This window comes from Protopterus annectens, chromosome 13.part0, assembly GCF_019279795.1.
Source record: "Protopterus annectens isolate FY-2018-M chromosome 13.part0, PAN1.0, whole genome shotgun sequence".
Classification (NCBI taxonomy): domain Eukaryota; kingdom Metazoa; phylum Chordata; order Ceratodontiformes; family Protopteridae; genus Protopterus; species Protopterus annectens.
The window spans coordinates 30,541,646-30,561,326 of NC_056747.1; the positions used below are offsets into that span (position 1 = coordinate 30,541,646).

General features: G+C 38.8%; 1 protein-coding gene across 2 annotated transcripts in view; it reads left to right on the top strand.

Annotated features, from left to right (window-relative positions):
- The window catches only part of STAP2 (signal transducing adaptor family member 2), a 1,003,160-nt gene that overhangs the window by 343,168 nt on the left and 640,311 nt on the right, over positions 1–19,681 (top strand). For both annotated transcript variants that reach the window (XM_044090598.1, XM_044090599.1), the window contains exon 6: positions 7,842–7,973. In XM_044090598.1, coding sequence (XP_043946533.1) covers positions 7,842–7,973 — 132 coding nt within the window. The remainder of the gene's footprint in view (positions 1–7,841; positions 7,974–19,681) is intronic.

Genomic DNA, 19,681 nt, shown 5'->3' on the forward strand with positions numbered 1-19,681 from the left:
GAACGTGTACATCCTCATAGAGGGTAGTGATGAATGTGTACATCCCCAGAGAGAGCGGTGATGAATGTGTACATCCCCAGAAAGGGTGGTGATGAGTGTGTATATCCCCAGAGAGGGCAGTAATGAATGTGTATATCCTCAGAGAGGGCAGTGATGAACATGTACATCCCCAGAGAGAGTGGTGATGAATGTGTACATACCCAGAGAGGGTGGTGATGAATGTGTAGATCCCCAGAGAGGGCGGTGATGAATGTGTACATCCCCAGAGAGGGCGGTGATGAATGTGTACATACCCAGAGAGGGTGGTGATGAATGTGTACATCGCCAGAGAGGATGTATAGGGTAATGGACATATGCCCGTATTGGATGTGAATGGCAACAGATGCATGCCCCATGTTGGATATGTATGGCAATGGATGCATGTTTCATGATGGATGGTGTAGGGTAATGGATGTATGCCTGTGTTGGACGTGTAGGGTAACAGATGTATACCCATGTTGGATGCGTAGGGTAATGGATGTATGCCCATGTTGAATTTTTAGGGTAATGGATTTATTCTTCCTTCTGCAGCATGTGGAGTAATGGCTGTACCATGGCTGTATGTGCAAGGGAATGGATGTATCCTGCTCTTTAAATGGTGAGTGGTGGAGGTCTACACTTCCCTGTGCAGTGTGCATGAGCAAATGAATGTAAGCCATGGTAAAGTAACTGTTCATGTTTTTTTAGAGGGCTGGCAGAATAGAAACTGTAGAATGGTACCTTGTATCCCTACTTGCACATCTTTCCACTCTGAACTTATAAATTTTGCTTTTGGGATAAATTATATCATTCAGTTTGAAATTAATCGATTCCATTGCACTTTTCTTCTTAATAGAATCTGCTGTAATTTCATTAAAATATTTACAGTGGACATATTTACTCGAGTAACCATGTTAACTTTTCAAAATGTGTGTAAACCTTGTAACCTTTCCTCATGTGCTGTTTAGTTACTCTGTGTATGGACTCTGCATATTCCTCTGTAGCTAATCCATCTGTATTATGGATATTGTGTTCTCTAATGTAACCTTTCCTCATGTGCTGTTTAGTTACTCTGTGTATGGACTCTGCATATCCCTATGTAGCTAATCCATCTGTATTATGGATATTGTGTTCTCTGTATGGACTCTGCATGTCCCTCTGTAGCTAATCCATCTGTATTATGGATATTTTGTTCTCTAATGTAACCTTTCCTCATGTGCTGTTTAGTTACTCTGTGTATGGACTCTGCATGTCCCTCTGTAGCTAATCCATCTGTATTATGGATATTGTGTTCTCTGTATGGACTCTGCATGTCCCTCTGTAGCTAATCCATCTGTATTATGGATATTGTGTTCTCTAAGTTGGCACTCTGTAGCTAATCCATCTGTATTATGGATATTGTGTTCTCTGTATGGACTCTGCATATTCCTCTGTAGCTAATCCATCTGTATTATGGATATTGTGTTCTCTAAGTTGGCACTCTGTAGCTAATCCGTCTGTATTATGGATATTGTGTTCTCTAATGTAACCTTTCCTCATGTGCTGTTTAGTTACTCTGTGTATGGACTCTGCATATCCCTCTGTAGCTAATCCATCTGTATTATGGATATTGTGTTCTCTGTATGGACTCTGCATATCCCTCTGTAGCTAATCCATCTGTATTATGGATATTGTGTTCTCTAATGTAACCTTTCCTCATGTGCTGTTTAGTTACTCTGTGTATGGACTCTGCATATCCCTCTGTAGCTAATCCATCTGTATTATGGATATTGTGTTCTCTGTATGGACTCTGCATGTCCCTCTGTAGCTAATCCATCTGTATTATGGATATTGTGTTCTCTAATGTAACCTTTCCTCATGTGCTGTTTAGTTACTCTGTGTATGGACTCTGCATATCCCTCTGTAGCTAATCCATCTGTATTATGGATATTGTGTTCTCTGTATGGACTCTGCATGTCCCTCTGTAGCTAATCCATCTGTATTATGGATATTGTGTTCTCTGTATGGACTCTGCATGTCCCTCTGTAGCTAATCCATCTGTATTATGGATATTGTGTTCTCTAAGTTGGCACTCTGTAGCTAATCCATCTGTATTATGGATATTGTGTTCTCTGTATGGACTCTGCATATCCCTCTGTAGCTAATCCGTCTGTATTATGGATATTGTGTTCTCTGTATGGACTCTGCATGTCCCTCTGTAGCTAATCCATCTGTATTATGGATATTGTGTTCTCTGTATGGACTCTGCATATCCCTCTGTAGCTAATCCGTCTGTATTATGGATATTGTGTTCTCTAATGTATCCTTTCCTCATGTGCTGTTTAGTTAGTCTGTGTATGGACTCTGCATGTCCCTCTGTAGCTAATCCGTCTGTATTATGGATATTGTGTTCTCTAATGTAACCTTTCCTCATGTGCTGTTTAGTTACTCTGTGTATGGACTCTGCATGTCCCTCTGTAGCTAATCCGTCTGTATTATGGATATTGTGTTCTCTGTATGGACTCTGCATATCACTCTGTAGCTAATCCATCTGTATTATGGATATTGTGTTCTCTGTATGGACTCTGCATGTCCCTCTGTAGCTAATCCATCTGTATTATGGATATTGTGTTCTCTGTATGGACTCTGCATATCCCTCTGTAGCTAATCCATCTGTATTATGGATATTGTGTTCTCTGTATGGACTCTGCATGTCCCTCTGTAGCTAATCCATCTGTATTATGGATATTGTGTTCTCTAATGTAACCTTTCCTCATGTGCTGTTCAGTTACTCTGTGTATGGACTCTGCATGTCCCTCTGTAGCTAATCCATCTGTATTATGGATATTGTGTTCTCTAATGTAACCTTTCCTCATGTGCTGTTTAGTTACTCTCTGTATGGACTCTGCATGTCCCTCTGTAGCTAATCCATCTGTATTATGGATATTGTGTTCTCTGTATGGACTCTGCATGTCCCTCTGTAGCTAATCCGTCTGTATTATGGATATTGTGTTCTCTGTATGGACTCTGCATGTCCCTCTGTAGCTAATCCATCTGTATTATAGATATTGTGTTCTCTGTATGGACTCTGCATATCCCTCTGTAGCTAATCCGTCTGTATTATGGATATTGTGTTCTCTAATGTAACCTTTCCTCATGTGCTGTTCAGTTACTCTGTGTATGGACTCTGCATATCCCTCTGTAGCTAATCCGCCTGTATTATGGATATTGTGTTCTCTGTATGGACTCTGCATGTCCCTCTGTAGCTAATCCATCTGTATTATGGATATTGTGTTCTCTAATGTAACCTTTCCTCATGTGCTGTTTAGTTACTCTCTGTATGGACTCTGCATGTCCCTCTGTAGCTAATCCATCTGTATTATGGATATTGTGTTCTCTGTATGGACTCTGCATATCCCTCTGTAGCTAATCCGTCTGTATTATGGATATTGTGTTCTCTGTATGGACTCTGCATATCCCTCTGTAGCTAATCCATCTGTATTATGGATATTGTGTTCTCTGTATGGACTCTGCATATTCCTCTGTAGCTAATCCATCTGTATTATGGATATTGTGTTCTCTGTATGGACTCTGCATGTCCCTCTGTAGCTAATCCATCTGTATTATGGATATTGTGTTCTCTGTATGGACTCTGCATGTCTCTCTGTAGCTAATCCATCTGTATTATGGATATTGTGTTCTCTGTATGGACTCTGCGTGTCCCTCTGTAGCTAATCCGTCTGTATTATGGATATTGTGTTCTCTGTATGGACTCTGCATATCCCTCTGTAACTAATCCGTCTGTATTATGGATATTGTGTTCTCTGTATGGACTCTGCATATCCCTCTGTAGCTAATCCGTCTGTATTATGGATATTGTGTTCTCTGTATGGACTCTGCATATCCCTCTGTAGCTAATCCGTCTGTATTATGGATATTGTGTTCTCTGTATGGACTCTGCATGTCCCTCTGTAGCTAATCCGTCTGTATTAATGATATTGTGTTCTCTGTATGGACTCTGCATGTCCCTCTGTAGCTAATCCATCTGTATTATGGATATTGTGTTCTCTAAGTTGGCACTCTGTAGCTAATCCATCTGTATTATGGATATTGTGGTCTCTGTATGGACTCTGCATGTCCCTCTGTAGCTAATCCGTCTGTATTATGGATATTGTGTTCTCTGTATGGACTCTGCATATTCCTCTGTAGCTAATCCATCTGTATTATGGATATTGTGTTCTCTGTATGGACTCTGCATGTCCCTCTGTAGCTAATCCATCTGTATTATGGATATTGTGTTCTCTGTATGGACTCTGCATGTCCCTCTGTAGCTAATCCGTCTGTATTATGGATATTGTGTTCTCTGCATGTCCCTCTGTAGCTAATCCGTCTGTATTATGGATATTGTGTTCTCTGTATGGACTCTGCATGTCCCTCTGTAGCTAATCCGTCTGTATTATGGATATTGTGTTGTCTGTATGGACTCTGCATGTCCCTCTGTAGCTAATCCATCTGTATTATGGATATTGTGTTCTCTAAGTTGGCACTCTGTATCTAATCCATCTGTATTATGGATATTGTGTTCTCTGTATGGACTCTGCATGTCCCTCTGTAGCTAATCCGTCTGTATTATGGATATTGTGTTCTCTGTATGGACTCTGCATATTGCTCTGTAGCTAATCCGTCTGTATTATGGATATTGTGTTCTCTGTATGGACTCTGCATGTCCCTCTGTAGCTAATCCATCTGTATTATGGATATTGTGTTCTCTGTATGGACTCTGCATGTCCCTCTGTAGCTAATCCATCTGTATTATGGATATTGTGTTCTCTGCATGTCCCTCTGTAGCTAATCCGTCTGTATTATGGATATTGTGTTCTCTGTATGGACTCTGCATATCCCTCTGTAGCTAATCCGTCTGTATTATGGATATTGTGTTCTCTGTATGGACTCTGCATGTCCCTCTGTAGCTAATCCATCTGTATTATGGATATTGTGTTCTCTGTATGGACTCTGCATATCCCTCTGTAGCTAATCCATCTGTATTATGGATATTGTGTTCTCTGTATGGACTCTGCATGTCCCTCTGTAGCTAATCCATCTGTATTATGGATATTGTGTTCTCTGTATGGACTCTGCATGTCCCTCTGTAGCTAATCCGTCTGTATTATGGATATTGTGTTCTCTGTATGGACTCTGCATGTCCCTCTGTAGCTAATCCGTCTGTATTATGGATATTGTGTTCTCTGTATGGACTCTGCATGTCCCTCTGTAGCTAATCCGTCTGTATTATGGATATTGTGTTCTCTGTATGGACTCTGCATGTCCCTCTGTAGCTAATCCGTCTGTATTATGGATATTGTGTTCTCTGTATGGACTCTGCATGTCCCTCTGTAGCTAATCCGTCTGTATTATGGATATTGTGTTCTCTAAGTTGTCAACATTTGCAAGCTGTTCTGCTTGTTACTTTCAGTAACACTGTTGTTCTCTGAGCTTGTGCAGTAGCTGAAATGGGGTCTTTTGGGTCAGTCTATTATAATAAAGTAAATAAATAAGTAAATAAATATATCTTACTGCACCAACAATTGAAGGGAAGCAGATGGCAACATCACTGTGAAAATCTGTGCCCTTAAAATGTGAGCAGTACCCATTGTGGGGCTTAATTACTCTTGCGTTTGTTTCCAATACTTTGTAAGAGGATAACAATACACTGACATACACTTGTACTATAAGGGGCTCCTAGATTTGCATTTTTTGTCTTTTTTCCCCAATGATGGTGGCTGCCAAAAAAACAAATTACTAGAAAATGGAAATCAAATTCTAAAACAACTTTACTAGAAGTAGTGAATATAGTAACAGAGATGAAGCAACTGGAATTCGAATCTTTAGAAACAGGACGGAGTAAACTACATAGGAAAAGTGGGAATTGTGTGAACATTATATGCAGAGGAGGAATGAGGTTTAAAAGAAGGTAGGATTTGAATGAGCTATGTAATGCGTAATTGACAATGACTGGATAGATTATAAGTGATGCATAATGTTTGCAACTACAGTTGTCTCAACGGGATCTGTGATGCATAATCTTTGCAACTAAAATTATTTTAATGTGGTTTGTTTTTCATTTATGCAAATATAAGATTGCCTATGTCATACGTGATTATAAAATATTTTTTTTTTGTTTAATAAAATGTGTATGCTCAAACTAAAATTTGTGTACAGTCCTCATAACATTATCCATGTGCTCCTGAATAGTTTTGTTCCCTGACAGATTTGATGTGTTTATACACACACACACACACACACACACACACACACACACACACACACACACACACACACACAGTAAAAATGTAATCAATATAATATTACCGTTACAAAAAAAATTCCTTAGAGGCAGGGGGAACAACGATTGCTTTTACATACGTTTCTAAAGGGGTCTATATTACATTATCTAAGTTTCAAAACCTCAATGGTTGTCATAAGTGAAGTCTTGAAACATCAAAAATGTAATAAAACACAACCTACAAAAACAAACCATTTAAATGCTCTAAGCAGGGGGCAAGTCCCCCTGCACCCCCTGCTACTCAAATATACCAAATCCGCAATTGCACTACAGTGCAGAAAAGGGAAATCTTCCCTTTCCGTGCTATACGGAGATCTCCATTAGAAGATTCAAAGTTTCAAGATTGCAATCATATGGTATCGACCATATCAGATTTGATGTTTTAAAACTTTGATCTTCTGATATAGATCCTTTCTAAACACGCTGTAAAATTTTCAAAGGAAAAGCTCAGACACTTATGCCACCATCTTTCTGAAATGTGCTCAGTGAATCTGTATTTGCTTCACAGACTTAGATCAGACTTTGTTGGGAAACCCTCTACATCTACTGTATTATTTCTCAATGCAAATCACTTCATAACATTAATGCATAGCTAACTGTTGTGCTTTGCAGTAATGATGCATGTCCTGTGCATGTTCTGCTAAACTTCCAAACCATCGTTAAGGTCTTCTCCTCCTGAAGGTCACCTTCCCTCTTACCATGAAATACCCTGTTTGGGAGGGATAGTTAAAATATCTCCAGACAGTAAGTTCATAAAACAAAAGAAAACCAACAGAAATATGTTACGGGAAGGGTAAGGAATGCTGATGTGTTGAAAAAGGGTTCCTATTATGTAAGCGAACTCTTAAAGTTGTGAACAGTTTCATCGACCGTGTTTACCCGAAACGGTGAAATTCTGAAAGCACAGAACAGTGATTTTTTCCCCCAGGGAATGTTTTTGGGGACTTTGCTATTTCGTCCACTGTGGCGCGATCTCGGAGTTGGCATATTTAAGTAGGGATGTGTAGGGGCACATCCCCCCCACATCAGCAAAGCTCCCCACTTTTTTATGTTTTTTTTTTTTTTTTTTTTTTTATGGTGCAGCAATTTTATTCCCTGGGAAAAAAATCTCTGATCCGTGTGTTCAGAATTTTGGATTTGCAAAGTGTCTGGGTTGATTGTACAGTGTTCGCACTTTCAAGCGTTCGCTGATATAATATAGACCTATTGAAAAATAGGTTAAGTACTTCCACAAATTCAGATGCTATGATGTAACTGTACCTGACAAACCTGGGTCACTTTTTTAAATTGTAATTTAATACTGTATAAACAAATCTTTATTTCAGAACAAGATGAATTTGTTTAATTTATGATTACATGTGTGTGCAATAAACACATGTAAAAGACCTTTTTTTTCTGTAGTAGTAGTACAGCCTTTAAATGTTAGCAGTGTTGCTTGCATGCTGTGCTTTGCTTTGTATGGAGACTTAATGTAATGTACTGCTTCTATTGAAAATTCCAGGTGCTTTTATCGAGTGTCACGTCTGGAGGCAGAGGCTTTACTGGAAAGGCATGCTAATCAAGGTAACATGGTACTGAGACCTGCAGGTGACAATAGTGGTGTTGCTGTATCCACATGCCAGAAAGTGAAAGGGTAAGGATATTCTCTGGGAATTCTTTTATTTATTTATTTATTTTACATTTGTTGACCAGGATGTCTATTTTCAGCAGAGGCCTGGGGAGAAAAGCTCCAAGATAATAATACACATTGAACATTTAGTAAATGCTAGTTTCAAGCAGAGTACAGTCATAAGCAATACCAGCATTTAGCACATATACTACTAACTTGTTATAAAACACTTTACAAAACATAACATTATTTTCAAAGTTAAACATACATAACATTGCATTCAGGTTTAAGACACACTGAGCAGCAGTTATACAATTGACCCTTCCTGAAATGGAGTGGTAGAAAAAAGTTAGAAGTAGTTGAAGGTAAGGCACCTAAGAAATAGAAAGGTCACTAGTCGGGGTTAGTGCAAGGACATAACCAATGAATTATGAAGTATTTCTTGAGTTTGTTTTTGAATTGAGTTGGTGAGGGTTCTAGGGTTAAGTTAGCTGGTCTTTTCCATATTTTTCCAACAGAGTTGGCAAACAGAGTCCCCAGCTGAGTAGTTGGATTTGTATGTTTGAACTAGGAGTCTAGTGGATGATCACAGTGGCTGGGTGCTGGTGTAGGGCTAATAATATCTTTTAGTGCAGGTGTATTTTGTGGTTGGTAAAGGACTTTATGTGCCACTATTAGCTGGTTGAACTGCAGTAGACTTGGAAGTTCAAACCATCCTAGGTGATTTAGGTTGTGACAGTGGTGTGTCTGGTAGGCTGTGCCAGTAGCAAATCTGGCAATGTGGTTATAACAGGATGATATTTTATTAAGATCTGTTTTGTTTAAGTTGGAGAATAGAGGTGAGGTGTAGAGAAGAGTTGATAGCAGATGGGAATGGGCAATTGCAGTTCTAGCAAGTAAGGAAAGGTTTGATTCTGTAAAGAGAGCCAAGTTTTTTATTAATGGTTTTGATAGTTTGATTGATATGTGCATCAAACTTCAGGTTGTTATCAACTATGTCACCCAGTAGTTTAGTTTTTAGTCATTTTATTTAACCAAGAAGGCAGTAAATGTAGCTTGCAGATTTAGCCCTACACGAAATAACCATTGTAAGTGAAATGACATTTTAGATCATATTGCCTCAATTAGGAACTTGTTCATAGATTCATAGTTAAATACTAAGCTATCAGTCTGTAGACTGTTATAATCCTAGCCAATAATCAGAGGTCAGAATCAATGTACCTTCTATCTGTGACAAAGACCTTGACCATTATGTCAACCCTCTCCCCAGAAAAATAATAATCTTATTTGTTAACCACATAAGCCCACTGGTCACACAGTCCCTTTTCAGGAGTGACTTGAAAGTGATATCTGGTTAAGTGATTTGCTCAAGGTAACACAGGAGGCAAATGAGGGCTGATGGAATTAAGCACTGTACCACAGGAAGTAAAGTCCTGAAGTAAAGTTCACAATCTGAAATTCTGCACCAACTTCAAACTCTGAATGCATGTTATTGCATGCATATATGCATGTATGTTTTCATGTGTGTGTACGTGTCTCTCTATGAGAGAGAAAAGAGTAATGTTTCCACAACTAAGTGAATCTTACGTGTAACCAATGGTTATGTGCATCTGTACAGCATGTTTGAGTAAAGATTGTAGCAGGATATTTTCATTCTTTACCTTGCTACACCCCTTGAATGGTCGTACAAGGATTCACTGCTCATATCAATGACAAGGACAATTAGCTTATTTGCAAGTGACTTCTGCCTGAGGAGTGAGTAGAAGAAGGTCTGTGTAGCTCTCTATGATTATATCATATAAGGAAAAATCTATGAGTTAATTCAGCCAACTATGCCTAAGGTGATTTGATGTGCAATGGAACTGGGCAAGTAACCATTATGCTGTTTGCTTTTACATGGCTGTGTGTTATCTGCAACATTCGGATATGCTGTTTGCTTTTACATGTCTACATGTAATCTGCAACATTCGGATATGCTGTTTATTTTTACATGTCTACACTTTATCTGCAACATTCAGATATGCTGTTTGCTTTTACAAATCTGTGTGTTATCTGCAATATTCAGGTATGCTATTTGCTTTTACATGTCTGTGTCTTATCTGCAACATCCAGTTATGCTATTTGCTTTTACATGTCTGTATCTTATCTGCAACATTCAGATATGCTGTTTGCTTTTACGTGTGTGTGTGTGTGTGTGTGTGTGTGTGTGTGTGTGTGTGTGTGTGTGTGTGTGTGTGTGTGTGTTTTGTCTGCAACAGTGAGATATGCTGTTTGCTTTCACATGTCTATGTTTGCAATGTTCGGAAATGCTGTTTGCTTTTACATGTCTACGTGTTTTCTGCAACATTCGGATATGCTGTTTGCTTTTACATGTCTATGTTTGCAATGTTCGGAAATGCTGTTTGCTTTTACATGTCTACGTGTTTTCTGCAACATTCGGATATGCTGTTTGCTTTTACATGTCTACGCGTTATCTGCAACATTCGGTTATGCTGTTTACTTTTATATGGCTGTATGTTATCTGCAACATTCGGATATGCTGTTTGCTTTTTCATGTCTATGTGTAATCTGCAACATTCGGATATGCTGTTTGGTTTTACATGTCTCCGTGTTATCTGCAACATTCGGATATGCTCTTTGCTTTTACATGTCTACATGTTATCTGCAACATTCAGATATGCTGTTTGCTTTTACACATCTGTGTGTTATCTGCAAGATTCAGGTATGCTATTTGCTTTTAGATGTCTGTGTCTTACCTGCAACATTCAGATATGCTGTTTGCTTTTGCATGTCTGTGTGTTATCTGCAACATTCAGATATGCTGTTTGCTTTTACATGGCTGTGTGTTATCTGCAACATTCAGATATGCTCTTTGCTTCTACATGGCTGTGTGTTATCTGCAGCAGTCAGATATGCTGTTTGCTTTTACATGTCTATGTTTTATCTGCAATGTTCGGATATGCTGTTTGCTTTTACATGTCTACGTGTTTTCTGCAACATTCAGATATTCTGTTTGCTTTTACAAGTCTACGTGTTATATGCAACATCCGGATATGCTGTTTACTTTTATATGGCTGTGTGTTATCTTCAACATTCGGATATGCTGTTTGCTTTTTCATGTCTACGTGTAATCTGCAACATTCGGATATACTGTTTGGTTTTACATGTCTCCGTGTTATCTGCAACATTCGGATACGCTGTTTGCTTTTACATGTCTACATGTTACCTGCAACATTCGGATATGCTGTTTGCTTTTACATGTCTACATATCTGCAACATTCAGATATGCGGTTTGATTTTACATATCTACATGTTATCTGCAACATTCAGATATGCTGTTTGCTTTTGCATGTCTGTGTGTTATCTGCAACAGATATGCTGTTTGCTTTTACATGTCTACTTGTTATCTGCAATGTTCAGATATACTGTTTGATTTTACATGTCTACATGTTTTGTGCAACATTCAGATATGCTGTTTGCTTTTACAAGTCTACGTGTTACCTGCAACATTCGGATATGCTGTTTGCTTTTACACGTCTACATATCTGCAACATTCAGATATGCGGTTTGATTTTACATGTCTACATGTTATCTGCAACATTCAGATATGCTGTTTGCTTTTGCATGTCTGTGTCTTATCTGCAACATTCAGATATGCTGTTTGCTTTTACATGGCTGTGTGTTATCTGCAACAGATATGCTGTTTGCTTTTACATGTCTACTTGTTATCTGCAATGTTCAGATATACTGTTTGATTTTACATGTCTACATGTTTTGTGCAACATTCGGATATGCTGTTTGCTTTTACAAGTCTACGTGTTATCTGCAACATTTGGATATGCTGTTTGCTTTTACAAGTCTACGTGTTATCTGCAACATTTGGATATGCTGTTTGCTTTTACACGTCTATGTGTTATTTGCAATATGCTGTTTGCTTTTACATGTCTATGTGTTATCTGCAACATTCCAACATTCAGGTATGCTGTTTACTTTTTCACGTCTGCGTGTTATCTGCAACATTCAGGTACGCTGTTTGCTTTTACATGTCTGTGTGGTATCTGCAACATTCAGGTATGCCGTTTGCTTTTGCTTGTCTGCGTGTTACCTGCAACACTCAGGTATGCTGTTTGCTTTTACATGTCTGCGTGTTACCTGCAACACTCAGGTATGCTGTTTGCTTTTACATGTCTACGTGTTATCTGCAACATTCCAGCATTCAGGTATGCTGTTTGCTTTTACACGTCTGTGTGTTACCTGCAACATTCAGGTAAGCTGTTTGCTTTTACATGTCTGTGTGTTACCTGCAACATTCAGGTATGCTGTTTGCTTTTACAAGTCTGTGTGTTAGCTGCAACATTCAGATATGCTGTTTGCTTTTACACGTCTGTGTGTTAGCTGCAACATTCAGGTATGCTGTTTGCGTTTACACGTCTGTGTGTTACCTGCAACATTTGGATATGCTGTTTGCTTTTACACGTCTACATGTTATCTGCAACATTCAGGTATACTGCTTGCTTTTACACATCTACTTGTTACCTGCAACATTCAGCTATGCTACTTGCTTTTAGACATCTATGTGTTATATGCAACATTTAGGTATGCTGTTTGCTTTTACGCATCCATGTCAGCTATGCTGTTTGCTTTTACGTATCTATGTATCTGCAACATTCAGATATGCTGTTTGTTTTTGCAAGTCTACATGTTATCTGCAACTTTCAGATACGCTGTTTTCTTTTACATGTCTACATGTTATCTGCAGCATTCAGATATGTTTGCTTTTACATGTCTGCATGTTATCTGCAACATTCAAGTATGTTTGCTTTTACACGTCTGTGTGTTACCTGCAACACTCAGGTATGCTGTTTGCTTTTGCATGTCTGCGTGTTACCTGCAACACTCAGGTATGCTGTTTGCTTTTGCATGTCTGCGTGTTACCTGCAACACTCAGGTATGCTGTTTGCTTTTACATGTCTACGTGTTATCTGCAACATTCCAGCATTCAGGTATGCTGTTTGCTTTTACACGTCTCTGTGTTACCTGCAACATTCAGGTATGCTGTTTGCTTTTACACGTCTGTGTGTTACCTGCAACATTCAGGTATGCTGTTTGCTTTTACAAGTCTGTGTGTTAGCTGCAACATTCAGATATGCTGTTTGCTTTTACACGTCTGTGTGTTAGCTGCAACATTCAGGTATGCTGTTTGCTTTTACACGTCTGTGTGTTACCTGCAACATTCAGGTATGCTGTTTACTTTTACATGTCTGCATGTTATCTGCAACATTCAAGTATGTTTGCTTTTACACGTCTGCGTGTTACCTGCAACACTCGGGTATGCTCTTTGCTTTTACACATCTGCGTGTTACCTGCAACACTCAGGTATGCTGTTTGCTTTTGAATGCCTGCGTGTTACCTGCAACACTCAGGTATGCTGTTTGCTTTTGCATGTCTGCGTGTTACCTGCAACACTCAGGTATGCTGTTTACTTTTACATGTCTACGTGTTATCTGCAACATTCTAGCATTCAGGTATGTGGTTTGCTTTTACACGTCTGTGTGTTACCTGCAACATTCAGGTATGCTGTTTGCTTTTACACGTCTGTGTGTTAGCTGCAACATTCAGGTATGCTGTTTGCTTTTACACGTCTGTGTGTTACCTGCAACATTTGGATATGCTGTTTGCTTTTACACGTCTACATGTTATCTGCAACATTCAGGTATACTGTTTGCTTTTACACGTCTACATGTTATCTGCAACATTCAGCTATGCTGCTTGCTTTTAGACATCTATGTGTTATCTGCAACATTTAGGTATGCTGTTTGCTTTTACGCATCCATGCCAGCTATGCTGTTTGCTTTTACGTATCTATGTGTTATCTGCAACATTCAGATATGCTGTTTGTTTTTGCAAGTCTACATGTTATCTGCAACTTTCAGATATGCTGTTTGCTTTTACATGTCTACATGTTATCTGCAGCATTCAGATATGCTGTTTGCTTTTACATATCTGTGTTATCTGCAACTTAACATGTAGATCATTTATTTAATGAGACTGTGATCTTGTATCAACAAAATTCATCTGGTTATGCAAAATCTTTCACTTAGTGCTTTTTGTCACCTGGTAACATAAACAATTTTCATGACATAAGTGTCATGTTTAATCATAGTCTCACCTTAAACTTTGTGCCTACTGAGTGGCACACAGCTACAGTTATCCCACTCCACAAGGGGGGGATCCACCTTTTATCTTGGAAGCTACTGCCCCATCAGTCAGACGAGCCTGATCTGCAAGGCCATGGAACGTGTTATCATGGAACTTATAAACAAAGACATTGGCAACCTTCAAACACTGAACCCCACCCAGTTTGGGTTAGTGAAGGGTCGATCTTGTCTCCTGAACCTGATTGACTTCTTCGAATCAGTCTCCAGAGCTGTGGATGGGGATCTTCGAATCAGTCTCCAGAGCTGTGGATAGGGATAAGACGGTCCACACAGCCTATCTGGACCTCGCCAAGGCCTTTGACACCATCCTCCACTCTGGAATCATAGATAAACTTGCAAAGCTGGGCATTAATCCTCACATCACTCGATGGGTTGCTTACTGACAGAACCCACACTGTAAAAGTAGCCAACTCCAAATCCAGCTCCAGACAAGTGACAAGTGGAGTACCTCAGGGTTCAGTCCTGGGACCTCTCTTGTTTGGCATCTACTTCTCTGAAGTACAGGCCAACACTAAAGGACTCTGGCTAACAAATCTCGCAGATGACTGCGAATTGGGAACCATTATTGAATCCCCAAATTATGTGGATATTCTACAAAAGGGTCTTACAGAAACAGATGCTTGGTGTCAGAGCCATGGGTACAAGCTCAATGCCAAGAAATGTACAGTTATCCCCTTTGGGAAAAAACATGTACCCATGAATTACCACATAGGTGGCAGTACACTAAACACCGAAAGTGTGATAAGAGACTTAAGGACACAGGTGGACAGTGGTCTCACCTTCGATAACCACATCACCACAATAGTCAGGAAATCCTTCTATGTGGCACACCTCATCACTAAGGGCTTTTCATCCAGAAAAAAAGGAGGTCATTGTCCCACTGTACACATCCCTCATTAGACCCATTATAGAATACAACTCTCCGTTTGGTATGTACCTATCAAGGCATCTGCCATAACTGGAAAGGCCGCAGAAATACCTCACTAAAAGAATCACAGGCCTAAACCAGATGCCCTATGCTGACCATCTAAAAAAAACTCCAGATATACTCTGTCGCATATCATCTACTCCGAGGTGATCTCTGCTTAACATACAAGGGCATGTCAAACCCAGAGCTGTTGGACATGCTGCACTTAAAGAAATCTCAGTCCCTCAGTGCCACATGCTCCAGGGATCTAAACCTTGTCATCGCAGTAAACAAAACATGCTGGAGGGATAGGTTCCTGACCCAGAGACTCCCCAGACTCTGGAATAGACTGCCCACACATGTTAAGCAAAGCGCCTCTTTGACCCTCTTCAAAAGGAACCTTAACGACTGGATGGGAGATGGGAAATTCACCCTGGGGATCACGTTAGTCACCCTACTAGACAGGGGTCCAGGGAAGTAAATATTGTGGGAAGAAAGAGCCAGGGAATTGTTATGGATAGGCTTGCATTGGCCCTAGGGCTGATAGCCTAGTACCAACCTATGAACAATGATACAGGGCTAGCCTTAGGCAAATTAGAGCAGTTTGGGTCAATAGGGCCCCAATCCCTTTGGGGGTCCTGCAGTAGGCTATGAAAGGGTCATTATGCCTTACATTACCCAGAGATTTGCCTGATGCACACTACCGCAAAGTCCAAGGCATGTTGCTCATCAAAGTCTTGCTCAATAGTAGTTACAAGTCTCATTAGTGGAGTGAACACTATTTCCCACAATGCATTGCATTTGTGGCTAGTACACTATTATTAGTAACCACTGCTTCATGCCTGTTGTATGGCTCAAAGTCCCATAGTAGTCAGTTGCTGTTGCTGAGGGCTCAACAGGGTTTTCAATCCAACCTAGATTGGATTAACTATCTATTTAGTGTCTCAGAAGATAAGACCAGGTTTAATTTGAAGACTGATAGAGAGGTAATATATTGTCCTTTGCTTCACACCCTGACATGGTGTTTGTGAATGTTTGCTAAAGAATCCACTGATATTCTTAGTCTCACATTAAAACAAACACTAGTAAGCACAAAAAAGTAATAACAGATTTTACCCTTTTTAATTTCTCAAAGTCTTTTGGGTTCCTAATACCCTAGTGGGAATGGACCCCATTCCTAAGTCAAAGTACGAATAAAGTTCATGAAATTAGTATTGTTTCAGTCTTTGTCAGCCAGAAGTGCTCTTTGCAGCACCTGCCATGTGCCCAGTAATGATTCCTTCTGCAATTTGTAGAGAGTTACATGTACTGGTAACATATCTAAATACAAGTGTAAATTATTTTTTATAAAACCCGTTGCTCCTATTACTATTGGAACTGTCTGGGTATCCTTTCACATTGCCCTCATGTCTGCCTGCAAATCCTGGTATTTTATGACTTTGTGTCTCTGTGTAAGATGCTGTAGTTAGTGGGTATAACAATTTCAATAATCAATGCTACTTTTGTCTTCTTTTCATGGACCAGTATACCTGGTTTTCTTGCATCTATTTCTTGAACTGTTGGTAATGGGTGATCCCATGTGATATAAACTTCATCATTTTCTTTAATGCTTTATGGCTTCTGTTTCCAGTGGTTTTCAGCCACTTCAGTATTATAGTGTTTGCACAATCTCCAAAGCAACAGTCTTACCACATTATTGTGCCTTTCAGTATACAGTCCTTCTGCAATTAACAAATCACAACCAGCAACAGATGTGCAACAATTTCTAATTCTGTTTTACAAAACCTACATTTGTCTGTTTTTCCCACATGTTCAATGGACATTGTAAGCAAACATGTATGTAGTCACTGTCTTGGGACACCAGTATCAACCTTTTGTCTTTTGGTTTGAATTCACCTCTCCTTAACCATTCCTGCACTCGATCTTGATCAACATGAACTTGTTTTCTATACTTGCAACTATATTTATGCATTTTCCATATTTGTTGCCTTCTCATCTGATCCTTTACCTTATATTCTTTCTTTCTTTCTTTTGTTTTTTGGCACATTCAGTTGCTGCCTGATTTTTATCTACTACTTTTTTAATTTCCATGCTCGCTTGACACCAGTATGCTTCTGCTAAACTAAGCAGGAAAGTAATCTTAGACTTATTCTCCTCATGTTTCAAAACTTTCACTGCATTTGGGCATGCAGTCTTATGATTGCAGATCTATGCATATAATCAATTTTGAGAAGGCCCATACATCTTTCAGAATGGACAATATAAAGTCTTGGTATGCACTGATTTTTCTAAATCATTTGATGAGCATAAAGCATCCTTCTTGTTTTCCTGTCCAAGCTATCCAACACCTTTTGGGGCCAGTCAATCAACCCAAAACTGTAAGTTACTACAGGAACAGCAAACTGGTTTATAGCTTGGGCTTTGTTACTAGTTTTCAGTATTAATTTTAGTCTTCAAAACTATTCCTTACTGTTATTCACATGTGTTCATGTTTTATTGCTTATCCTTTATCAGTTCCCACATATTTATACACTCCCTCTTGCTCAAGTTCTTTTATATCATATTCCTGTCCCAAAATGATGTTTTCTTGGTGCTCCAGCTTTCCTGCTTTAAAGGTTCCTTTTGCACATTTATCAAGACCAAATGACATTCTTATATCATCTGAAAAAGTTTTGACCACTTGCAGGTGTGTTTTCAGTTCCTCATCTGATGAACTATACAGTTTTAAATCATCTACAAAAACAAGATGGGAAGTTTTTACACTTTGTTGTTTTCTGGGAGCCAAATTGTAGCCATGACCTAATCTGTTAAGTAGACAGCTTAATGGGTTAAGGGCAAGACAAGAGCAAAGGTGACACCCTGGAATATCCCCCTTTGGATTTTTATCCCTGGAATAATAATTTGTCCTTTATCATGGCTTAACTGCAAAGTGGTTTGCCACTGTTTCATGGTCACTGTAATGTAATCAATCGGTCTAGGCTGTATCTTACACATTTTTAAGCACTCTTCTATCTGTGAATGTGGGATACTGTCAAAAGCTTTTTTGTACTCTATCTATGCCATACTTACATTCTTCCCCTTTTTACAGTCCTCCATCATGACTTTATTTAACAACAAATAATACTTTGTTTCATATGACTTTCTTTTATTACCCTTTTGTTCTATTGCCATAATATAGTTCTGTTCTAAATGACTAAAATCTTTTGACATAATCTTCAGTGTATAGTTTATACATTGCTGGAAGGCAAATTATTGGTTTATTAAAAAAACAAAAGCGTAGTGGTCAACTTATAAAAAAACAAGGGGCACCAATGCAATAAAAAGAAGTTTATTTTGCTTAAGCACTTTTGTCCTGACAATCCAAGACTTCTTCAGAATACCATAGTAAAACAGCGTGTATTTATAGAAAATTAATCACATGACCTTTAATTGGTCCAATTTCTTAAAAAATCCTACTAATAAATACAAAGAGCCAAATAACCCCTTTGTTTAACATCAAGAAAGTTCCCTCATAGCGAGTCTGTTTTCCCAATTACCCCCCTGTGGATTTTTCTTCACAATTTCTATAATACTAAATAAAAACTTATTCAGATTGAAACAACTAATAGAGTGCTTGCATAGGGCCTTATTGAGACTCTCATGCTGAATGGCATACAGATGCTCCTGCACCCATTTACAAAGGGTTCTCTCAGTCTTCCCCACATAAAAGTAATTAGTCTTGACAGACAGCAATGTAAGCTAAACCAGTGCTTTTATAGTCTCCTGTTTCCAACTTAATAGTTTGAGGGGGATGTCCAACCAAAACCTCATTCCCTGCTAAAATAAAGGAACAATATCTACAGGCCCCACACTTTTTAGTACCCTTTCTGTCACTAAACATAGAAATAGGATGTTCCAAAAAATATTTCAAGTTGTGTTCAGTTTTAAAAACAAAATGGGGCCTATATTCTTAATTAAGTCTGAGTTCAAATGAAACATCACCCAATTTTTAGCTAGAATGGCTTTAACATCTTTACTAAAGCTATTGTAATACAAAACCATAGAATCAGCAAAAACAGTGTTATTACTACCATAAATGGGGGCTAGTTCTCTACACCTCAGTAATGGTTTGTATCTGGTCCCCCAGCCATCCATAACCATCGTAGCACATTCAGCTACCAGATCTAAAGGGTAACCCTTCTCCCTAAGCATGTTAAATAACAGGGATAATTCAACCCTAAAATCATGGACTGTGGATCACATTCTAGCCACCCTTATCATTTGTCCCTTAACTAAGTTCTTCGTAATATGTAAAGGGTGACTACTCTGAAAGTCAATATAAGTATTAGAGTATGTAGGTTTTCTGAATAGTTTAGAACCAAAACCTTTGTCCCCATAATTCTTATAACTTGTGACATCTAGATAATCTATGCTGTCCATTGAAATATAAGTAAACCTAAAATATGAGCACGCATTGTTCATATAATCTACAAATTGCTTGACATCAATATCTATATGCTTCCACAAAACAAACAAATCATCCAGGTACCATAAATGTGTGTGCCACTGATTTTTATATTTTGAACTCAAAATGTACTTTTTCTCCCATGAGTGCATCAACAAGTTGG